This window comes from Laetiporus sulphureus, assembly GCF_001632365.1.
Source record: "Laetiporus sulphureus 93-53 unplaced genomic scaffold LAESUscaffold_24, whole genome shotgun sequence".
Lineage (NCBI taxonomy): Eukaryota > Fungi > Basidiomycota > Agaricomycetes > Polyporales > Laetiporaceae > Laetiporus > Laetiporus sulphureus.
Genome location: NW_024468533.1, coordinates 414,790 through 436,536, shown reverse-complemented (window position 1 = coordinate 436,536; position 21,747 = coordinate 414,790). Strand labels below are relative to the sequence as shown.

The window sequence follows — 21,747 nt, the reverse complement described above, 5'->3', positions numbered from 1 at the left end:
AGAACAAACTACCAGCACCAGCATGGCCATTTCCCAGCCATAGCGATCCCAAAGACCTATGCGCAAGTCTATAGGAATAAACTGCGAACACCAAAAGACCTATGCGCAAGTCATTAAACTGCGAGCACGCCGATTACCCTGCCCTCCCACCCATCTGCTCAGTCAGCCTTCACAGCATCTGTTCATCGAGGGCGATGAACCATGAAGTGGGGGTGATGTCACAGTATATTAGCACTTCCCTATTCGGAAGGCCCTACTGTAACTGGACTCAAGCAGCATCACCAAAGCCAGCCACAAAAGCCATGCGACATCATTGATGATCAGCTAAGCGCTCAAGGATCTTATCGATTGTCTGCGCCAATCGACACATCACGTGACCCACAAGGTAGCGCCCTATCAAGCGCCCCTGGCACGTGACCTTAAGAGATGCCCAAGCACATGACATCCTGATAGCCGCTCAATAGGCTCGGGCATAGGCATGGGACACTGAGGTCTGGATTGGTAAGGAGGTCGGTCTTATACCTCATGGCCGAGACGGCACCCCGACGGAATGCCGCACGGACCATGACCTTATCTATAAGCCTACAGCCCACCAATGACCACATAGTATTTACTAGTAGGAACATTGCCATTGGCTGTAGCACATTATGTAATATGCACATACATAGTAGGTAGCCAAGGACCCCATAGATACTAGAATATCAGAGGGCCTCGCCCCTACATGTATATATATGCCTCTATGCGACTGGGCTATTCCCCAGTCTTATTCATCTATTTCTCACATCTATCGTGGCTTGCCACAACCCTTCATCCCTGAGTCAGCTCGACAGTGAGGCCTATTGCCCCTCACTTGTCTTCGCCTACCATTGGCTGATAGGGGGCTCACCACCCTTTTATGTTGGATCTTGAGTCACCGCTCCAAGTGGAACCCTGGGGCCTTACAAGGCACTCAGTATAAAGGTCACCCGTGAGCGGGTCATGTGTGAAGCACCCATGGACGTCATGTCTCGTGTGGCAAAGCTTAGCCGTGACAGAATGTCATTCTAAATGTCATGGTCACCGATGTAAACGCACTGCTATATATATATGTAGTGGATTCATGGTGCGAGTATAATCACTCGAGCATGGGGTGTGTTGCATAGGCCCTTACTCTTCAGCTCAGTTTACACGATCATATGAAAACAGTCGAATGGCAGGTAAAATGTTGAAATCACGTATCCAAAAATCGCAGAACTAACTGAGGTCCATGCCTCGATGGATCGACGAAGATATTTTCCTAGTTTTTCACTCTTCTCAGAATCTTGTCAGCCTTCCCATGAACTTCGGCTATGCTTTTGAAGTCACTGAGCCTAAAGGTCACATCCAGATCGGCCATTATGTTCTGCAGCTGATTCTCCACCCCAGCTTGATCACTAACGGCGAGAGCATAAGGATAGGTCAGCCATCTATGAAACAATGTCAGAGAGACACTACAACAACGGAAAATGTGGCATACATAGGACATCAGCAAAAGTGACAAAATCTTGCGAGGGCCTCACAAGGCCTCGCCAGGACCACCATGCCTTGCAAGGCCTGTAAGGCTTGTAACAGTATGGTGAGGTCATTGCGAGTAACCTCGATTTGTTGCAAGGGCTTGCAAGGTCCAGCGAACCTTGAGAAAGTGGCCAGGCTGGCAGCGGCTTGCAATGCATGGTACAGACTTGCGAGGCATGGGCGATAATTGCAGTGTAATAATAGAAATAATAAAATCCTATTGCATGCACAGCATAGACATGCACTAATACATAACACCGAACATTGTACGAAATGAAAGAATACACTGGTATACCATAAGTCCACCAAGAAAGAATAGTACAGTTCATCCGAGTCTAGTGCTCCAGCGATGAGCGCCGTGAGGAATGCTGCAGGCTGACTCGAACACCCGCCGATTCCTTCATAAGCTTCTCCTTTTTCTTCTTGCTCTGAGTCTTATCTTTGAATGTCTTCTCATGTGCAGTGTCCTCATCAGCATCATCCACATGCTTGCACTTCTTGAACCTCTTGGTACGCCCCTTTCACGAGCCTGATCCACCTATGTATCCACACAGATCCATAGCATAGTCAGTGAAGATACACGCAAGTATCCGTGGGTGACTCTTACTACCTGCATCATGTGGCAATGCTTGTTTATTGCCAGCGTGTCTGAGAGAGGAGCCTAAATGAATGGAAATGTATGCGCATTTACACCATGACAATGAGTACGTCCGGATGACATGCACCAAGTAGATCCTCACGAGGTAGTGGTCCTGTTCCTTCATCATGTTCCAGTTCACAATTGTTAATGCCCTCCTCATGGTCGCCAGATGCGGCATGGCCGTCATTTCCAGCAGGAGGAGGATTACATGCAGCGTGCATCTCTCTGAGCACCTGCAGGCTCATCATTGATACTGTCACTGTTTTCTTCTTCTTGTCTCGACCCTTGAAAACCTCCCTGTAGTACATAAAGAGTGTTAGACATCCTGATTAATCTGACTCGTGCTTACTTGGTAAAGTAGTCTAATGTTTCTTTGGCCCATTCGGGATCCTCGAATAGTGCTAGGATTGCTTCGAAAAACTGCTCGTTGTTGAAATTCCCATCGCATGGCCCCCATTTTGCTTGCTTGCTTAATACAAAGTGGGCCTGCAAGCAACAGATTATGACTGTCAAGAAGGATGCAGAGGGCACTCCCCTGGGTCACCGCATATGCGATCGTCACCTCGGTGGCAGCTTCGAGGCCATTCTTCTTGCTGATAGGAGCCTTGGCGCCGCAACTTGACGTGGTGCCGAATATTGAACCTGGTTCCATGAAAATATGCTTGTAGACCTGGTTAAATATCAGTTAGTTTTGCCCTGCCAACCTGCCATAATTATACCTTGAGAAGGAATGGCCCTCATAGCAGCCCGTGGTTGAAAGCCGTGATGTCGAAGGGCTCATTGTTGTATAGAAATGACAGCCAATCCACTGCAGTAATTGAGACCTGACCTTCACGTAATGCAGCAATACCCCTGTCAAGCATGTTAAGATTGCTCTGCACATATTATCAAGCACTTACAATTTGTAGTCTGCCTTCAGTTCATCAAGAAAACTGTGTGGGCATAGCAGTTTGGTGAGGACTTTGTGATCGAATCCTCTGTCAGATTTGTCATCCAGTCTCGGCAAAGGTTCATCGACCTTTGGGTCATGCTCGATGTACTGCAGCGCATCATTCTTGAGACCATCCGTGTCAGACGATCACACCATATTTGCAGTATCCCTCATCTAGTACAGCTGCATCATGTTAGCATCACTTTTGCACATGGTATGACACGCAAATATGCATATATGCGCACCATATATTATTGCATAGAATGACTCACCTGTCGCAAGAGCTCACGCAGTCTATCTGGTGCCTTCTCATAGCACACGTGCACATCGGATATGCCGAGCTTCACATCCATGATGGTGTGATACACCTGCATGTTCTGGGCCACATGCAAGTCCCTGACATCACACACAGGTCAGTCAAGGCTCATATTCACATCGATGCTTACCTCAGTTTCTCCTTCTCCAGCCCCACATTTACTCACTTTATGGATGAGTAAAAAGCACTACTTATGTCGATAAATGAGCTGATCGACTGTGGAATCCATCTGGCAGCAGCGAGGAAAGGTGCGAGTGGTGCATCATTGCTGCAAATGGACTGAATTAGACTCATCAGATTTATGTGCATTCAATGTTTCACTTACAGCTTGATCCAGCATTGGTGCACTGTCTTTGACAACACTTTGTACAGGTCCTTGTTTTTGCGAGGTGTTGGTGATGGGCTGCTGTCGCTGTCTGAAGTCGAGAACTCTGAGGAAAGCAATGAGCGTGTAGGAGGCATTGTGGGATAAGGAAAGCGCAGCGTGCAGTGAAGTGCCCAAAGTGACACATTTGAAGATGCATGGCAGTCCATTCTCAAGTCACATGTCCATGCACCATAGCCGTATGTCTCGGACATAGGGAACTGCATCATCCAACTGCTATCTCTATTATGAACTCCTGGCTCTGCACTTTAATATTTATCCTTCTCATGTCTCATGTCTGCCCTGGCTGTGATAATGATTCATTTTATGACCGACGCACACTCAGTGTTCACACGAGCTCTTGCAAGATATTTCTGGGTGAGATGACCACACTCGTGCATGAGAGTCGGAAGCGCAGACATGAAGAGGATCAACTGGTGAAGACATGGCGATAGAAGGAGTGTGCAGCTGCCAAGTGTGCATGCATTGAGGATGTGGATGAAGTTGAGGAGGTTGAGGATGTGCCAGGTACGTTATGCATTGACTCTGTTCTGTTTGTCAACTAACCCAGTACTTAGGCATCAACTCTGTTCCTTTCGACGTTCCTGGACCTGAGCCATCTCCACCCTCTGCATGAGCATCTGAGTATCCAGCTCGTCACATCTGTCTGCCAAAGCGCTACCGGGATGAGGTACCACCAGTGCCATCTGCATTACCTGTTCCAGAATCACCACCATGCCCATCCACCCCACAACCTCCTCACATGTCACCTAGTCACTCTGACAGCTCAAACTCACCATGTCCTGATTTCACTGTCATGACTGAACCTGATGCCTATGGAGTCTACCGTGTCTACTCCACTCAGCCGACATACGATCCTCATGACTTGTTCGGTCTCGAGGACACCTGCGAAGCCCTCACCTTGACAGCCACAGCAGATAACAGCAGCCGATGGTGGACAGGCTTTGGGTCTGCACTTGCTATGATAGAAGAGTTCTTTGCCCCATTCCTAAATGCGACAGTCTTTCATCTCATGAAGTGGTTCTACAATGGCAATGACCGCAAGTCACTCAGTAACCTAGACAGCCTTGTACAGGATGTAATTCAGGCTCCTGACTTCTGTAGCGAGGACCTTGCAACATTTCGAGTGACACGCAAGGTACAGCATCTCAACGAGCATGTTAAGACATCTGCATTTACTGTACCTCAGCGAATGGATGGCATGAGACCACAGTCAAGATTCGCCTCCCTCCCCCTTCACATGATAAGCAGGCCCATGATGACACCACCCCCGAGTACACCATTGGAGGCATGTTCTATTGCAAACTGCTCGAGGTGCTACATACCGCCTTTCGTGAGACTGCAGCACAAAAGTTTCACATGCACCCATTTCAACAGTTCTGGCAGCCATCCTCTGACTCGCCCCCAGAGCGTCTATATGGGGAGCTATACACTGCAGATGCGATGATTGCTGAACAAAAGAAACTTGAGTCTCAATGTTCAGAGCCAGATGACATTGAGCCAGTCATAGCAGCCATCATGCTCTACTCAGACTCGACACACTTGGCCAATTTTGGCACCGCTTCTTTGTGGCCGATGTATGCATTCATCGGCAATCAGTCCAAGTACATCAGTGCCAAGCCCACGTCTTTTGTGGCACATCATCTCGCATATATTCCCAAGGTACGTCTCTTCAATCATATATGCATGTGCGTTCACTGTAACTGAATGTGATGCAGTTACCAGATACCATTCAAGAATTTTACCAGGCAGTCTATAACACAGTCACCTCGGTAGCAACTCTGGTTCATTGCAAGTGTGAGTTGATGCAAGTGATCATAGCATTGCTCCTTGACGAGGAGTTTATGCATGCATATGAGTATGGTATTCTCATGGAATTTGCAGACGGAATAATGCACTGAGTTTTTCTGTGCATTTCACGTACTCGGCTGATTATCCTGAAAAGTATGTCTCAAACATGCTGCCCATCTTGCAATCATTGCTCTAACTGCTTTCAGGATTTTACTAGCCTGTATCAAGTACCTGGGCAAGTGTCCATGTCCCCATTGCTTGATCTCGAAGGCCAATATAGCAAAACTCGGAACACGAAGGGATATGCGAGAATGTATCAAATTGGCATGAGTCGACAGCCAATCCCTCAGGTGAGCCTTGGAGCGTGCACGTGCCTGGATTTACCAAGAGTATAGCTTTGCATACAAGAGAATTGAAGAGATAATCAGTGTCAGTTCCATTGTCCCGAGTCGTGTGAGTACAGCATCATTTTTGAGGCAGCAGCATTAATATTGACTTGCTATTATTCTCAGAGCGCATTTGCGACATGTCTGTCCCCTTTCAGATTCAACGTCTACTCCATCTTCATGCCAGATCTGCTGCATGAGTTTGAACTTGGCATCTGGAAGGCTTCATTCACACACCTGTTGCGCATCCTGTATGCATACAGCAATGATACCATACAAGAATTGAACAGACGATACGTAAATCTTCTTGCACTGACTAACAAATATTGACATTAATGTAGCTACCGCCAAGTCCCATCGTTTGGCAGAGACACGATTCAGCATTTCAGCAACAATGCATCGGGCATGAAGAAACTTGCTGCATGAGATTTCGAAGATCTACTACAAGTATAGTGCTGCCTCAAACTGGCCGACCACAAAGCTGACCAATGATCATGCAGTGCACGATGCCAGTCTTCGAGTGCCTGATAGGCACCGGCCACCACAACAAAATTATTATGGACCTTCTATTTGATCTCGCAAACTGGCACGCTCTCGCAAAGCTGTGCTTGCATTCAGATACAACTCTGCAGTTATTAGAGGATGCCATCTCTGCATTAGGGCATTCCTTGCAGCGCTTTGCAGCAGAGACATGTAAAGCCTTCACCACATACGATTTACCACAAAAAGAAGCTGCACGTGGGCGTCGCAACACTGCCAAAGCCACCAATTCTGGCAACCCAGCCCCAACCAAGGCCGCGACTTCCAAAAAGGCACAGTTCTTCAACCTGTCAGCCTAAAAGCTGCATGCACTGGGGGACTATGTACAGAGCATACACATGTTTGGTACCACTGATGGGACATCAACACAAGTGGTATATCCATCCTGTCAGCTTGACCCAAAACATTTTGATATGATGTTACACAGGCAGAGCTAGAGCATCGACATGTGAAGCATTTCTTCGCACGCACGAGCAAGCATAAATTTGCATTGCAGATTGGTAAGCACCAGCATCATGAGCACATCCTCCATGCCAGCCGCAGTCAAGCTTGCAAAAGCAGGCGAGACCTTCGCATGCAGAAAGTTGATGCAGGCATTGCAAAGGAGGTGCCACTGCCATTGACAGATCTCCGTGCCCATTTTCACATGTCAGAAAGTGATTGAGCCCACAGACACATCCCGTCTTGGCTGCACAAGCACACTGATGATCCTGCACTGAAGGTGAGTGATACATTCTGGGTTCACGTGAAAATGTTGACATGGTGCCTGGTGCCCAGGATTTTCTACCATCACTCAAAGATCATTTACTAGACCAGCTGCTAGGACATGCATTTGATGATGACGAAGTGGACTATATGGATGCTGAACATGCTTCCATGCTTATTGTCAATGACCATCTATATAAACACAAGGTGCTGCGCATCAACTACACTACCTACAACATGCACCGGAATCAAGACTCCATCAATCTGAGGACACACATGGACATCATGGTTTTGTCCCATGAGGACTCTGATCATGCTCATTCATACTGGTATGCTCAGATCATTGGCATCTTTCATGCACACGTATGACAGCAAGGCACAGACAGGCAGGTCTCAGCACTGAAGAGAATGTCATTCTTGTGGGTTCGCTGGTACAGCATCGACCTGCAGCACAACTGGGGATGGAAGCACAAGTGGCTTCCTCATGTAGGCTTCCTCGATGCAGACAAGCCTGGTGCATTCAGATTTCTAGATCCTGATCAAGTCATGCGGGCAGTACACTTGATCCCTGGATTCGCACATGGGATAACTGACATGCTTTTGCCGCCATCATTTGTATGTGCACCTGCCGAGCAAGATGCAGATTGGCAATATTACTATGTCAACATGTGAGTACATTTGAACTGCTAATTGCGAGGCTCATATAGAGACATTCAGATTTGTGGACTGCGACATGTATATGCGGTTCCGCAGCAAGGGTGTGGGCCACCAGTCAATCTGACAGGTCTCACAACAGCTGCTCCAGGAGAATGCAGATGACAATAAGCCATCAACTGATGGTGATGCCGAGGATAATGCAGACACAGAAGACAGCTCCAGTGCAAGTGACTCTGAGTCAGATACAGATGATAGCTCTGAAGGTAGCAATCATAGGGCTTCTGCCACAGACAGTGACAATGATAACAACAGCTCAGACTCGGGCTCAGCAGATACTAGAATGCACACATTGGCATCAGGCAGAGACAGCGACATGGAAGAAGACAGCAGTGCAGAGTCAGATTCGAATGCAGGTGAAGATGATCCAAATGGTGAAGTGAGTGAAGACGAGGAGGACAACTTCAGGTACGCATCAGGCAGTGACTCAGAGAATGAGAGCTCGAGTGGTTCCGATGCGAATAACGACAACAGTGGAGAGTCGAGCGATGATGCATCAGGCGAAGACAACGAGCATGCGAGCGTGTTTGATGATGACTGCTATGGCTCGTTGAATTAGTAAATCCATGCTTGTTTTTTTTGCATGCACTGACTGTCCATGTGGCTACATTGTGCTGATGGTGAGCTTATCAGTGCATGCTACTTGTATCAATTTGCTTCTGCTGCTGGATAGGTTGTGTGCAATGATATATATAATGTGGTCTAACTAACTACATAGTACGGTCCTAGTAATTTGCGACCATTGTGATACTTCATATGTGAGATCACCAGTGTAAGATCCTTATGAGAGAAAACAAGCCTGGCACAGGCATCGCGAGGCTCATACAAGGCTCACAAAAAACCGCCAGGCTAATAGCTCTCTGGCGAGGAGCCAGCGAGCCTTGTAGTCCCCTTGTAAGAACCTTGCGAGCATCCACAAGGCTTGTGTGCACTTATAATGGTCGCCAGCGCTTGTGAGGGCCTCGCAAGTTTTCGACAATTTTGCTGATGGATTGCTTGTGCACTGAACACCAAGGCTTTAATGACATTGCTACCAGTTCATATGCCTGAATAACATGATAGTAGTGAGCTTGTCATCAGCTTGCACCTGCCTCACTTTTGGTGGTTGCATAATCTCATACAATGTCTGGAGAGAGAGAATATCACTCCGTCAACCTGTCCGCCTCCTGAAAGCGCACCCATCAATATCACAAGAAATGTCACTATACATCTGCATACTATGGTTAGAGAGATTAATTCCATTAGCTCCACGGTTAAATGCCGTCTATGCATCGGTGAAGACGGCAATCAATCACGGAGTTGATGGGATTATCATTTCTGAGTTTGCATGCTGTTTTGCAAAGGGCACATTGGAACAACACTAGCAGCGAGAGTGCTTGAAGCAGGCTTGGTCCGTTGGAGATGATGCATGCCCTTGTGTTGTGCATGCATGAATCACGCAATGATGGTAAACTTGAACACAGACCCGACGATGAGCACAACCTGATCACGATAAGCACGAGGACCATTATACATGGCAGGACCACTTACACCACTGAACACAGTTGGCTGGTATCACTGGTCGTCACTCCCCAGCAGTGCACCATTGATCGGCATGCCTATGAGGAATGCAAACAACATCAGGAAGACACATGCCACCGACATTGTGCGACATCGGTAACATCATAGCTGTAGCTGTGTCATTACCCCCCCCCTATGTTGTATGCTGTTGTACCCCACAGGTACAACTAGTGATGTCCAGGGTCAGGCTTGGCCTGAAAGCCTGGGCTTGGGCTCAGCTTCAGCAGGCTCAGGCTTGCCAGAATTGCAAGCCGGGCCCTCTGATAGGGCTCGGGCTCAGCTCGGGCTCAGCCCGATCTAAGCCCCGGGCTTGTTACAGGCAACTGGATTTTCTATCTGCAGTTAATTATCAATGTAAATTCACAAATGATCATCATACATCCATAATGAATTATTTCTCAAGCTCTTAGACAGGCTGGGCAGTGATAAGGGGACCGAAATTCATTATGAGACCTTGAAGATCACTTTATTTTGTGTCACGTGATCTCTTGTCTTGCTGGAAAAGCATCTATTTGATGTGGCTGAAAGCCCGGGCTCAGAGCTCTGGGCTCGGGCTTTCTCAATTGAAAGCCGGGCCTCCATACAGGCTTACAGCAGACTTGGGCTCGGCTTTTGGCAGCTCAGCCGGGCTCAGCTTGGCCTGGCTCGGGCTTGAAAGCCCAGCCTTGGACAACACTAGGTACAACAGCATACAACAGAGCATGCTGTCATCTCCCACAAATGCGACAGCATATGACAGAGTGTGGCATAAAGTAAATGTAGTGATATATATTACTCCATTGTGTGGCAACGACGGTGATACCCATCCAATGTGTGCAATATATTTCGGTCATCTTCATGTTCACACCATAGAAGCTGTATCAAGAATGTTATTGCAGTTGCATTTACAACATTGGCAGAGCAAGCACATATTTATTCAAACCCTCCCCTTCACTAGTGGTCCAATCCATCTTCGACCTCCGGCTGCCCATTGTGACTGCCATTTCCACCCTCATTGTCAGAGTCATCTGAGTCAGTAAGGCTTCCATCCTTCTATCTGAACTTCTCAATTGCGTTCTTGATAGCATTCGAGCAAGGGTACATGTTGCTTCCATTTCGATGAGAATGGCTTTTGCATTGATGCTAGCAATGCATCTCAATCAGCTGCGAGTCGAAATTAGATATAAAAGCTTATCATCCATCATCCAACACACATTGACATATCTTCTTCATGATTTTGAGATCACCGAATGTAGTATTGTAGTCCTTGATTGTGCTCAGGTGGTGCTTAAAACGATGCTTATAGGCTTCGATGGCGAATGTTACATATTTTCATGTGCCGCTAACCCATTCATCAATAGTGCACTCAATCTGTAAGGGATTCATCAATAAAAAATGCGCACAAAGACGTTTATGCTTACAGCTGTCAGAACAATGGCGAATGCCACAAAAGGGAATGGGTGATATACTTTGTCCAGAACAATGCCATCATCCTGCTTGTCCTTGAACCACACTCTATTGATAATCAACTGGATGATCCGATGTTGATAAAGCCCCTTATAGTGGTTATTCATGTCTCCGAGTTTCTGACAAGTTTCATAAATGAGTTGCATTCAATGAGATCATGCGGAGACTCACCCGATAGACAAAAGCATCATTCTTTAAGAGCTTCTCTGCAAGTGCACGGTTGCGCTTCTTCACAGCTATCTTACCAGTCATCTGAAAGCCAAAGACAGTCTCAACATAGCCATGTGCAGTTGTCTTAAGTTCACTTTGAAAGTGAGTACTGTATTATAATCTGTGCAGGTCAGTTAGCAAACCATCTCGTGTATGTATCAAATACGTGCCACCGCAAGACATGCCAGTTTGACAAGCTCGTTAGTGGGCCTGAGCTTAATGCCAGTGTCGTCACATGCTGTGGACCAGGCATTCTTGGCAGCAACCAGTTCCTTCATCTTATCTGGATAGGCATTGACAGTACTTAGGTATGCAACATAGTGGACAATGGCTGCAATAAGCACTTCTTAGGCTGAAGCCTCATAGTCATCAGCTTTTGGATGACCTGATCACTCTATGATCTTTTGTGCTTTGGGTGGCAGGCTCACAGGCTTGTCATGATGCTTTTGAATGTCACATGCTGACATTGTGTCGCTGTCATCTTTCTCAGTTCCCTCGCTTTCATCGAAGGCTTCAGATGCATCATAAGTCAGAGGTCCTGAATGCACTGAAGTAGGTCAGTGACAAGGTCTGTTACAGTAATAAGAAACAGTTGACTACTTATACGCTGGCATTGACGAGAAGGTCAACAATCCTCCTCATCTATAGTGAAAAAGTCTTCCTCTTCATGTTGGCGAAGCTTGAACTTTCGGACATTTGTGAAAAGGTGAGCTGGGCTGAAAGTGAGTTATTTGTGATTCTTAGAGAACCATACACTCACCGTCCCCTTCTGCACTTATGGCTTGTTCACCATGATGATGTGGGCTTGAGGGAGGCAAGTGTGACATGATGAGAGGGCTGATGTATCAGTTTTGCATGGCTGCAAGCCTGGCAGTAGCTTGCAGACTCAGACAGCGAGCACTCTGTGTAACATTAACTATTGCTATTCTCAAAGATAGATTTATGATGCATCAGTGGTGTCTGAACCCTGTTTGGAGTCACAGATACATTTCTCGGCATCATGCTAAGATGAGCCTTGGGATTGATGTGCTGAGAGGTCCTGGAATGTGAGTTGCCAAGGATGTTGGTGGATGTCATTGAGAACTATATTGAGTTAGCCATGTCAGAGCGTTCACATGATATGCCTTACCTCAGACTTATTCTGCCTGGATTGCGCAACACTCGCAGCCATTTGTAAGGTGCCTATAAAATGCAATGTGAGCATTCATCATTGAGAGCAGAGCCTACACTGACCTGCGGCTGCACGCTTAGCATGACGCTTTGCAGATCTCTGAGATGGCCAGTTTTTTTCAGGCTGTTCTATCAATGCAGAGCATGTTAGCCTCTATGCGATCAGTGATTAGCCTCGCAACCACTCACCGACATACTGTGCCCTTTCTGTTGGATGTCGCATGTGAGTACTGGGAGCATGAGGTGTTGCGTCTGCCTGAGACATGTTCTCAGATGATGGATGGGGCATCTTGATGATTCAAAGAATGCGAGCAGGGTGTCAGGATTGAGCATTAGATCCTGTTCAGTTTATCAGTTTGAGTTTGGAGATGAGAGTGCCACTACTCAGCACTTATCACTGCACTGTATGCGTTAGAATGATAGAGGTAGCTCACGATTGTTATATACAAGAATGGTGTCTTCTCACACCAACCGATGCTCTCAATGCCAATCCTGTGGAAAGGCATTCAAATCTGTAATAAACTTGAATCATCACCTGAGAAACAGGATCACATGTGCCACGTACTATGACAAGCTATCTAACCAAGGTGCAATGCAGCCGCAAGCCGCTACCCTTGCAGAACCCAATGAAGACATTATTCCTGACTTATCTGGCTACTACTTGCATGTGTCTCGATCTCCTACACCCATTGACAACCCTGCAAAGCAGCAGAGGGTCACCATCGAAGAGGTTGAAGATGAAGAATTGTTCACTTACAGATGCGAGCCATTCCCAGGCAGCATGGCAGCAAGTCTTGGGCATGGAGTGACCATTTTTGAAGAACATCTGGCAGAACAGTCAGCAACATAACAACTGCCATGGGCACCATTTGCTAATGTCGAGGAGTGCGAACTTGTGAAGTGGTTAACGAGGTGCACATCACAGACTGCAATTGACGAGTTCCTGAAGCTTGACATCGTAAGTATAAATATTATAATGAATGATTTCATTGGCTTACAGAAGGCACAATAAAGATGCATGCATGCACAAAGCCAAGGTTTTTGAATATAAAGGCATTGATGCGAAAGATAGACATGCTGCCCATTGATCCAGAGTGGCGATGTGAGCTCATAGAGGTCCAGGGTAATCGTTTAGGCCCTGGAGAGCACAGCATAATGACGGAGGAGGTAGAAATCTGGGCTCAAGATTCTGTTGATTGCATCAAGGAACTGATGGGGAACATGGCATTTCAGGGACACATGAGCTATGCACCTGAAAGGGTTACTCACAATGGTATGCAAGAGTATTCAGAGATGTGCACAGGTGAGTGATGGTGGAAGATGCAGGTACGCGCTTCATAAATTCTGAGCCGACTCGCTTGAGAACTCAAATGTGAAACTTGCAGGAGCGTCTTCCTGCAGGTGCAGTTGTGGCCTCCATGATACTTGCATCTGATAAGATCCAACTGTCAGTTTTTGGCAATGACAAGATGGCATGGTCAGTGTATCTTACCATCAGCAACATTGATAAAGTGACACGTCATCAGCCATTAGCACACGCAACAACATTATTAGGCTACATATCAGTTCCCAAGCTCAAGTGCTTCGAGGAGAAGACCAGGTCGAATGTGCAATACCAGCTGTTTCACCACTGCATGTCAGTCTTGTTGAATGGTCTTCAGAAGGCAGGACAGCAAGGCATGCAGATGTTGTGTGCAGATGGTCACATCCACGTTGTTTTTCTGATACTTGCAGCCTACATTGCAAACTACCCCGAGCAGTGTTTGATTGTCTGCTGCAAGGAAAACCACTGTCCATGCTGCATTGTTGATCCTAAAGCACGGGGTGAGCCATGTGCATCCACTCCCCGAAGCTATGTGAATACTGCGAACATACTACGGTGAATGGGTCAGGGAGACGAAGATCAGTGTGTCGAAACTGAAGGTTTACGGCCAGTCTACTCACTGTTCTGGGCTGATCTTCCACATACTAACATTTTCGCATATTTCTTGTCTGATATCCTCCATCAACTGCACAAGGGGATATTCAAAGACCATTTTGTCACCTGGTGTACCGCATTACTAGGGAAAAAAGACCTTGACCATTGTTTTCAGGCAATGTCAGAACATGCACACTTATGCTATTTCAAAGATGGCATCTCGGGTGTGTCACAATGGACTGAGAAGGAGCAGAAGAAAATGCAGAAGGTCTTCATGGAACTACTCACAGACGCAATTGACAAATGTACAGTACATGTGGTATGAGCATTCATCGACTTCATTTACTATGCACAATATCAGTTGCATTCTGAACTGAGCCTCACTCACATGAAACAAGTCATCGATGACATGCATGCCAACAAGGATGCCTTCATAGAAGCGGACATACAAAAACATTTTAACATACCAAAACTTCATGTGTTGGTGCACTATATTGATGCAATTCACTCTCTGGGGACCCTGGATGGATTTAACACTGAGACATCAGAATGCCTTCACATCGACTATGCAAAGAAAGCCTACCAAGTGACCAATCGAAAGGAATATATCTCGCAAATGACAACATGGCTCCAGCGACAGGAGGCTCTAGTGCGGCAGGATGCATATCTGCACTGGGTTGACAAGGTGAAGAATGATCTAGACGTTATTGAAAAGAGCGAATACCATGATGCTGAGGATGATGACGAGGAAGACGACAATGTGCAAGCAGCTGAAGACGCTGAGGAAGGATATCGTGCACTGTGTCAGCTGATGAACTCTAACATCAAGTGCACCTACCAGCTGCCCAAGCAACTGATATTCTGTTGGGTATCTGTCGATGACATCTCAACTCATTTCGAAGCTGGTGATTTTCTTCAGGTGCTCGAGCTCTACTTGAAGAGGACTTACTCAGGGTAGTGTTGTCCAAGGCTGGGCTTTTAAGCCTGAGCCGGGCCAAGCTGAGCCTGGCCGAGCAGCCAAAAGCCAAGCCCAAGCCTGCTGTAAGCCTGTACAGAGGCCCGGCTTTCAATTGGAAAAAGCCCGAGCTCAGAGCTCTGAGCCCGGGCTTTCAGTCACACAAAATAGATGCTTTCCCGGCAAGGCAGGGGGTCACATGACATGAAATGAAGCAATCTTCAAGGTCTCATAATGAATTTCAGTCTCCTTACCACTGCCCAGCCTGTCTAAGAGCTTGAAAAATGATTCATTATGGATGTATGATGATCATTTGTGAATTTACATTGATAATTAACTGCAGATAGAAAATCTAATTGCCTGTAACAAGCTTGGGACTTAGGCTGGGCTGAGCCCGAGCTGAGCCTGAGCTCTATCAGAGGGCCCAGCTTGCGATTCTGGCAAGCCCAAGCCTGCTGAAGCTGAGCCCAAGCCCAGGCTTTCAGGCCAAGCCCAGCCCTGAACATCACTAACTCAGGGATCATGGCACCAAACCGATATGACTGCTTTGACATCTATAGTTCGATCTCGATCCTTTTACCTGCAAATGCACATATTTCGAATGAGAAATGCATTGACAAAATATGAGCTGCACCTGCTAAGCCATGACAAGGCCATCGCAAGCCTATTCCTGCACACTTTGATACTGTGCTCATAGTCCTTGACCGGGAAACGTACCATGAATGTGAAGGTTTATCTGATAAGTGATTAGATGGAGGTCGCATACAGGCACATAACTCACAGTTTTCGGCAGGCCTACAGGCTGCACAAGTATGCCTGATTTTCAGCGTACCTCAGCACTTGGCATGCACCAATGATGTGCTCGCATACATTTATTGGTTCAGACCTTTTCGGGCAAAGCATGCGGAGTCAGGATACTATGTAACTGAACATTCGACGTGAAATACTCAACACCATAGTGGTATCATAAATGTGAATAGTATCTCAAGATCATGCCACCTTATCCCAGAATTCAGAGATGGCCCTGTAGATCCTGCATGGACACCGTCAGACATGCTTAGCAGACATGTTCAATTTCATCTTAACTCACATATTGACTTCTTTATGTTCGAACTTTGCGAGGGGATGGTGGGATCAAGATAGAGGACTTGTGTAAATTTATCTATCGCCAGCCAGTAAATATTGTACTATACAGCTGTGAGGTCTGACAATAGTAGCATACTGTTGTCGCCATGGTTGCCATGCATTTGCATTGTCAATATAGACCAGTAATGTTTTCACGTGCACTCTGTCGACTGCTGTTGTCGCTGTTGCACGACAGAGTGTGGCACGGTACAACAGCCTGATGAGCATCTTTCTGATGAATGCCATTAAAGCACACTGCATCGAGACAGACGCTGTTCACAATAGAGTGACACAACCAACAGCACAGGCTCGAGCTTATTCGCAATATGCACCTGACTTCATCTATACTCTTTGCTAGCAATGTGAGTGCTGCAGCGGTGAGAGAGAAGTCTATGATTATGGATCAGCATAGGCACAGCAGACAGTGGAGGTGCTTACAGGATCCGCTGAAGAATCTGTAGAGAATCGCAAAGATGATGACTGAGCCAGTATGTGTCATGTCAAACATTGCGAATACGAGCACGCCCATGATGAGGATGATGGGACACAGCATGTTGAACACCCCAAAGTCGTCCATGAATATGTTCAGCATGACCCATCCCAGAAGCGAGGCTGCATTGAGGATCGCAATCTGTCAGGCAGTCAGTGATTCGATGTGGCATTTGGATGGGGACGGTATGCATGGTGTAGAATGCGAGGTTCTCAGACAGCCCGTGGAGGTTCACCCATAGTTGGAGGTAGAAATCTGTGAAGCGGCATCAACGGAGCACAGCGCACAGAACGGATGAGGATAGACATGGATAGTACAGTCTCCAGAGCATCAGGAAGAACCTGTGACAATCTTAGGCAGCCATCGGATCACACTAAGCAGCAGCGACATACCCAATCATCAACGAGATATATGCGAGGTCAGCAAAGACAGCTTTGAGCATGCCCATAGATGCCAACCCATCCTCCCTTCCAGGCAGCTGTGTCATCATGAGACAGTTTGTGATGGTGAGCAGGCTGAGCGTCAAGAACGCCGATGTGCGCACGCCCCATGCGAACCCTGCCGAGCCATGTATGAGCTGGTTGAGCATGATTGGGTACACAATCCTGCCCACGCTGGCACCTGGAGGATCGGTTAGCATGAAATTGAATATAATGACAGTGCGAGGACCTGCCTGTTGACACAATCTCGATGGCAAATGCACGCCGTCACTTCCAGTGGTGAGCTTGTATGGACTGGGCTGAGACTAACAGCAGTCCACTACTGAGTCCCAGCCTGATGCCTTGTGAGAGGATGACCTAATAGTAATCGTGAGGATTGTTCAACGAGAACATAAACATCCTATGCCACGTGGTCAGGAGCAGAACAAAATCGTTCAGGATGCTCGTGACTCACGAGAAGACAAGCAGTACACTTCCAACGATTGTGGTGATGTGAAAGTACCCCTTGTCCAGCAGTCACCTGGCTGGCAGCCCCATAAAGAATGTCAGGAAGAGCTGGGATGATGTATTAATGTAACTACAGTATGAAATTTTGTACAACATACCTGCAGAGAGCCGATCCAGCTGATATTGAATGAGCTGGACATCCCAGCGAGTGTAAAGTATGCCTGCTAGACACCAAATGAGTTGAGGTATCCGAGTGTGCAAAACAGCATGATGAACCTGATCATGGTGTGATCAATTCCCCCGTCCTGCACAGAAACAATCGTGACTCACCCTTCGAGGACGGACATCCACGCACGGAGGCCACTGTCTGAAATTTCTACCAGTGGTGGCGCAGGACTCTGGAGAAGGAGCTGCTGCATGCTGACATCCTGGATGTCTCTCTTTGGCAGCTCTGAGTCTGCGTGACTTGTTGCAGTTTGAATTCTTTGACCGCAGACATGACGGACAGTGGTCTTAAGGGATACTCCTTCCCTTCTTGTACTTGCTGCACTTAATGGGCTGGAGGGTATGCCTTGCTTCCTTGGTGACAGGTTGAAGGTGATCTCCAACTGTACAGAATGATCAGCGCCTGCAGCTGGAGGAATGCATGAGTTTGAATGATGTGACCTCAATTACACAGCAGACATGATGTGATTTAGAAATGTGGAAAATAGTGTGGGAATGTCAGCTGATGTCTTACATTTGTCACAAAGGTTTGCCAATGTAGCATTTAAATGGCAAATAGTGCACATTCACAGTCAAAGAGAAACATTTTCAACATGAAATGCCATGGTTGCAAATATTTGTCACATGTGTAAGAAATCAGTCAACATTCACACTCAATTTCCCACATTGATAAATCGCATCATGTCTGCCGTGTTAAGTGAGTGCATGAAGCCGGAGAGTGCCGCGACTTACTAAGGCAGTTGCGTCTTCCGCAGTACCAGAGCGCTGATACCCAACAGATGACAGCTGAAGAGCTGCATGCATGGATTTCATGAAGCTGACAGCAGTCGCCAGTTTTTTGGGCTGATGCTTACAATTCGCCGTGCTTCGCGGAGCAGGCGCGTATCAACTTCAGATAAGTGTCATCAAGAGCGCCCAAGACTCTGCTTCTTGCGTATTTCCCTTGAATCCCGTACGCATGAGGATGAAAACTTGTTGCGAACTTTAATAATCTACTAAACAACTGCTTCCAGTCTAGGGCAGAAGCGAATGAGCGGGCAGTGCCGCAATGCCGTCGTATAAGATGCTTGAAGCGCCCACTCATGTCAATTGAATCATTGATACGTCCCACGGACGACAGAGAAGATGCACCCCCGGAACCCTATCCCAATTCCGTCATGGGAAACTTGAGCAGAATAGCAAGAAAATGCGGGTGACCAACTAGGTGACTTGGGTCAGCTCCGTGCTCGGCGCGATCCCCACAGACAATGCTAGAACACGCAGAGACAATATCGATACGACACGAGGCATTATCATAGCTTCGACGAGTTTTTATTCGATACCGTTATCGCGAACGTGTCCACTGCAGACACAAGCAGCCGTCCGTTGTCCTTATTATTTATCATAGATTCGTCACTATGATCAGACCAGAGCGTGCACTAAGCAGAAGAGCACGCACCTCGCACCGCACGCTTATCTCCGCCCATTTACAGCAAGCGATGTCCCCACCATTCTGAGATTCGTCCTCCTTCGCGATCGCCATGATGAATACATTTCGAAGCGAGGAAAGGATGAAATCGCACATACAGTCCGACGACAGAGGCGTGGAAGGTCAGATTCATGTTCGTCGACACCTCCAGCGCGTCGTTGTACATGACCGAAGACAGCACCGTCTGCGATGGCAAAGTGCATGAAGTTGACCGCGAGCTGGCGCATCTCGAGGGACAGATTGCCCTTGATGTCCTCCGGACGGTCGTTTGGTGCAGGTACGCGCGGAAGCTTGCAAACACGGGCGAGGCAGGAGTCTGGCATGGCGTGCAGGTGGTGAATACTCGCAATGGCCGTTGGGGCTTGAAGGAGGGCGCACTGACCAGAGGCTGCAGAGCGCAGCCGGTCTGGCTACGGTCCGCCCACAGCACAGCAGCGCTGTCATTGGGTCAATTGTTCGGCGGAAACCTACAGGCTTGCTGCATTCCTCAATTACCGCCGGACTGCCTTCATACGAATATTTTCGAGAGGCATAGACCCGTGGGCCTCGTGGCGCCGCCGGGTGGTCGGTACATATCATCGCAGATGCTCATCTCCGAGTCCGTTGATTGATGCTGTTGCAAGCTTGATGGCGATGCAGAGACGGGCACGAGTAAGTACTTTTAAAGCAGAGGAAATGCCGGACGCGGCCGTCGTATCTGGTCGAGAGAAGGTCGCGGTCGATATCTGCGAGAAGCAGTGTTAACATGTCAGCGATGTCCACAAAGACGTATGTGCGGTGCGTGCCTGGTGATGGTGCGTTGACGCTCTGCAAAGGCTGCCGCATGCTGTAGGTGAGCGAACGTGGTGATCGACAGGGCGGCGGGGCTGGAAGTTCCAGCGGAAGAAGCCTTGAAGGAGCCAGCGCATTCGTGTCTGCGGCGCGTGCTACAGGAGAACGAGTGTCCGATATATATGATGGAAGGAATCTGACGAATATATGCTAAACATATCCGTTGATAGGACTCCAAAGAGGACATTCGATGCGTACGGCCCAGCACGGCGCATTTAATGACCAACGAGTCCAGAGGATGTGGGCTCGGTCCTGTGGGGAGTGGTCTGAATGCGAGAGCGGTCATCGGAAAGTGAGCAAGGTACGGCACGCGCCTGGTCATTGCGAGCCGATCTCTTAGGTTGCCGGCCGTGCGCTTTGGGCTGGAGAATACAGTTGTTGGTCGCCATACATCGTGAGCTGGAGACTCAAGGGCGTGGGATAACGCTCTCATAGGAGCCAAATGCAAATCCTTCGAGCGCGATAGCATATTGGGGAGTATATTGGAGCGAGCACGCCCGTCACGGTGCAGATAGGTGCGAGTGCAGGCAACCGATTGATTGAGGAGGACACCTATGGATGGTCGAGTGCACCGTGGTGGCACTTCATTAGCCCGCGTCATCGCTGTAGAGTGCGAGGACGCCTGCATCAATGGCAAATCCGCACAATGGGTGAGGGGTGCATGTGTTCTCTAGAGCCGCAGCTCTGGCCCGAGTTGCTATGCACTTTCGCTCAAAAACAGCAACAAGATGTCGGATGTGGAGAGCGGGATCGCAGCTACGAGTGACTCACACTTAGATGACCGAGTAAGGGTATGCATCGACTAGATGTACTTGCTACTTGTGTCACATTGATGATCGCTCTGGTGACAGATATTATGTTCCTTCACGTTGCTTGGCGCTGATTGCGAATTCTAGCAAGTACCTGCATTGCAAAGCCTTTCTGTCATAAAACATGAGAGGAGGAACAAACCATTGCCCATTATCTGTCTTCCACTCCGCGGCTTCAGGCAGACACGATCATTGATCAACAGGGACTGGTTCTGGACTCAGGATGCTCATTTCAAGGCCGAAGTTCCCGAATCATCAGACGGCGGAAGAAGACTGCCAGTGGTAGATGATGAGGCAGTCCGTTGCAGAACATTGAAAATTTTCACGCATCACCCATCATGCTTCTTGGTACACTTCTTAGGCACGAGCGGCAAGGCACTTATGTCGGCGGCGGTCACCAATGGGTGAGAAGTTGCGCGCTCTGAGAACTGGAATTGAATTATGAGCCACATCTACAGCGACCGGCTTGACCGAGGATTGGGAAACGTCCTCCTCGCTGCACCATATAATCATGTCTGTTTCCTCGCTGTTCTCCGAATAGGCTGCATGTGCGCGTCTATGCGTCCCGTTTAATCATTCTGTGAACTAGCGGAACATCACGACGTTGCGAGACGATATCAATATGCAACGGCGGAGACCGCAACTCAATTGAGCTAGCGTGCTCCCGCGATGATACAGATAAGATGAAGACTATGTCACACGAGCGCTCGGC

The 21,747-nt window shown here is 47.8% G+C and overlaps 9 protein-coding genes across 9 annotated transcripts; 5 read left to right on the top strand and 4 right to left on the bottom strand.

Annotated features, from left to right (window-relative positions):
- Positions 1 to 1,868: 1,868 nt before the first annotated feature.
- LAESUDRAFT_760026 (uncharacterized protein) lies at positions 1,869 to 3,882 on the bottom strand (the record flags this gene model as incomplete). Its single annotated transcript, XM_040912675.1, has 7 exons — positions 1,869 to 2,051; positions 2,227 to 2,470; positions 2,523 to 2,659; positions 2,718 to 2,843; positions 3,377 to 3,500; positions 3,587 to 3,688; positions 3,746 to 3,882. The coding sequence occupies 7 exons, from the start codon at positions 3,880 to 3,882 to the stop codon at positions 1,869 to 1,871; spliced, it is 1,053 nt and encodes a 350-aa protein (XP_040763541.1).
- Positions 3,883 to 4,601: 719 nt separating this feature from the next.
- Positions 4,602 to 5,706, top strand: LAESUDRAFT_760025 (uncharacterized protein; the record flags this gene model as incomplete). Its single annotated transcript, XM_040912674.1, has 4 exons — positions 4,602 to 4,943; positions 5,057 to 5,119; positions 5,183 to 5,467; positions 5,524 to 5,706. 4 exons carry the CDS (start codon positions 4,602 to 4,604, stop codon positions 5,704 to 5,706), a joined length of 873 nt encoding a protein of 290 aa, XP_040763540.1.
- A 420-nt stretch (positions 5,707 to 6,126) lies between these two features.
- LAESUDRAFT_655080 (uncharacterized protein) lies at positions 6,127 to 6,408 on the top strand (the record flags this gene model as incomplete). Its single annotated transcript, XM_040904530.1, has 2 exons — positions 6,127 to 6,233; positions 6,324 to 6,408. Coding segments are annotated over 2 exons (192 nt in total), but the record flags the coding sequence as incomplete, so codon positions are not given.
- A 790-nt stretch (positions 6,409 to 7,198) lies between these two features.
- On the top strand, positions 7,199 to 7,467 carry LAESUDRAFT_621005 (uncharacterized protein; the record flags this gene model as incomplete). The annotated part of the gene is made up of 2 exons (XM_040903273.1): positions 7,199 to 7,243; positions 7,300 to 7,467. Coding segments are annotated over 2 exons (213 nt in total), but the record flags the coding sequence as incomplete, so codon positions are not given.
- A 45-nt stretch (positions 7,468 to 7,512) lies between these two features.
- LAESUDRAFT_655027 (uncharacterized protein) lies at positions 7,513 to 8,008 on the top strand (the record flags this gene model as incomplete). Its single annotated transcript, XM_040904527.1, has 3 exons — positions 7,513 to 7,590; positions 7,618 to 7,887; positions 7,937 to 8,008. 3 exons carry the CDS (start codon positions 7,513 to 7,515, stop codon positions 8,006 to 8,008), a joined length of 420 nt encoding a protein of 139 aa, XP_040763537.1.
- Positions 8,009 to 10,812: 2,804 nt separating this feature from the next.
- LAESUDRAFT_655250 (uncharacterized protein) lies at positions 10,813 to 11,262 on the bottom strand (the record flags this gene model as incomplete). The annotated part of the gene is made up of 3 exons (XM_040904544.1): positions 10,813 to 10,851; positions 10,902 to 11,066; positions 11,119 to 11,262. Coding segments are annotated over 3 exons (348 nt in total), but the record flags the coding sequence as incomplete, so codon positions are not given.
- Positions 11,263 to 13,539: 2,277 nt separating this feature from the next.
- On the top strand, positions 13,540 to 16,343 carry LAESUDRAFT_737368 (uncharacterized protein; the record flags this gene model as incomplete). Its single annotated transcript, XM_040910785.1, has 10 exons — positions 13,540 to 13,630; positions 13,729 to 13,804; positions 13,826 to 13,967; positions 13,989 to 14,183; positions 14,220 to 14,564; positions 14,607 to 14,642; positions 14,670 to 15,150; positions 15,853 to 15,930; positions 15,994 to 16,138; positions 16,160 to 16,343. 10 exons carry the CDS (start codon positions 13,540 to 13,542, stop codon positions 16,341 to 16,343), a joined length of 1,773 nt encoding a protein of 590 aa, XP_040763535.1.
- Positions 16,344 to 17,188: 845 nt separating this feature from the next.
- On the bottom strand, positions 17,189 to 19,905 carry LAESUDRAFT_813315 (uncharacterized protein; the record flags this gene model as incomplete). Its single annotated transcript, XM_040914476.1, has 7 exons — positions 19,778 to 19,905; positions 19,494 to 19,711; positions 19,366 to 19,434; positions 18,033 to 18,310; positions 17,933 to 17,978; positions 17,861 to 17,879; positions 17,189 to 17,436 (listed from the first exon to the last, which is right to left on the bottom strand). Exons 2-7 carry the CDS (start codon positions 19,620 to 19,622, stop codon positions 17,189 to 17,191), a joined length of 789 nt encoding a protein of 262 aa, XP_040763534.1. The 5' UTR covers positions 19,623 to 19,711; positions 19,778 to 19,905.
- A 102-nt stretch (positions 19,906 to 20,007) lies between these two features.
- LAESUDRAFT_216102 (uncharacterized protein) lies at positions 20,008 to 21,156 on the bottom strand. The gene has a single exon (XM_040901614.1). It carries the CDS (start codon positions 20,852 to 20,854, stop codon positions 20,144 to 20,146), a length of 711 nt encoding a protein of 236 aa, XP_040763533.1. The 5' UTR covers positions 20,855 to 21,156; the 3' UTR covers positions 20,008 to 20,143.
- Between the last annotated feature and the right edge of the window lie 591 nt (positions 21,157 to 21,747).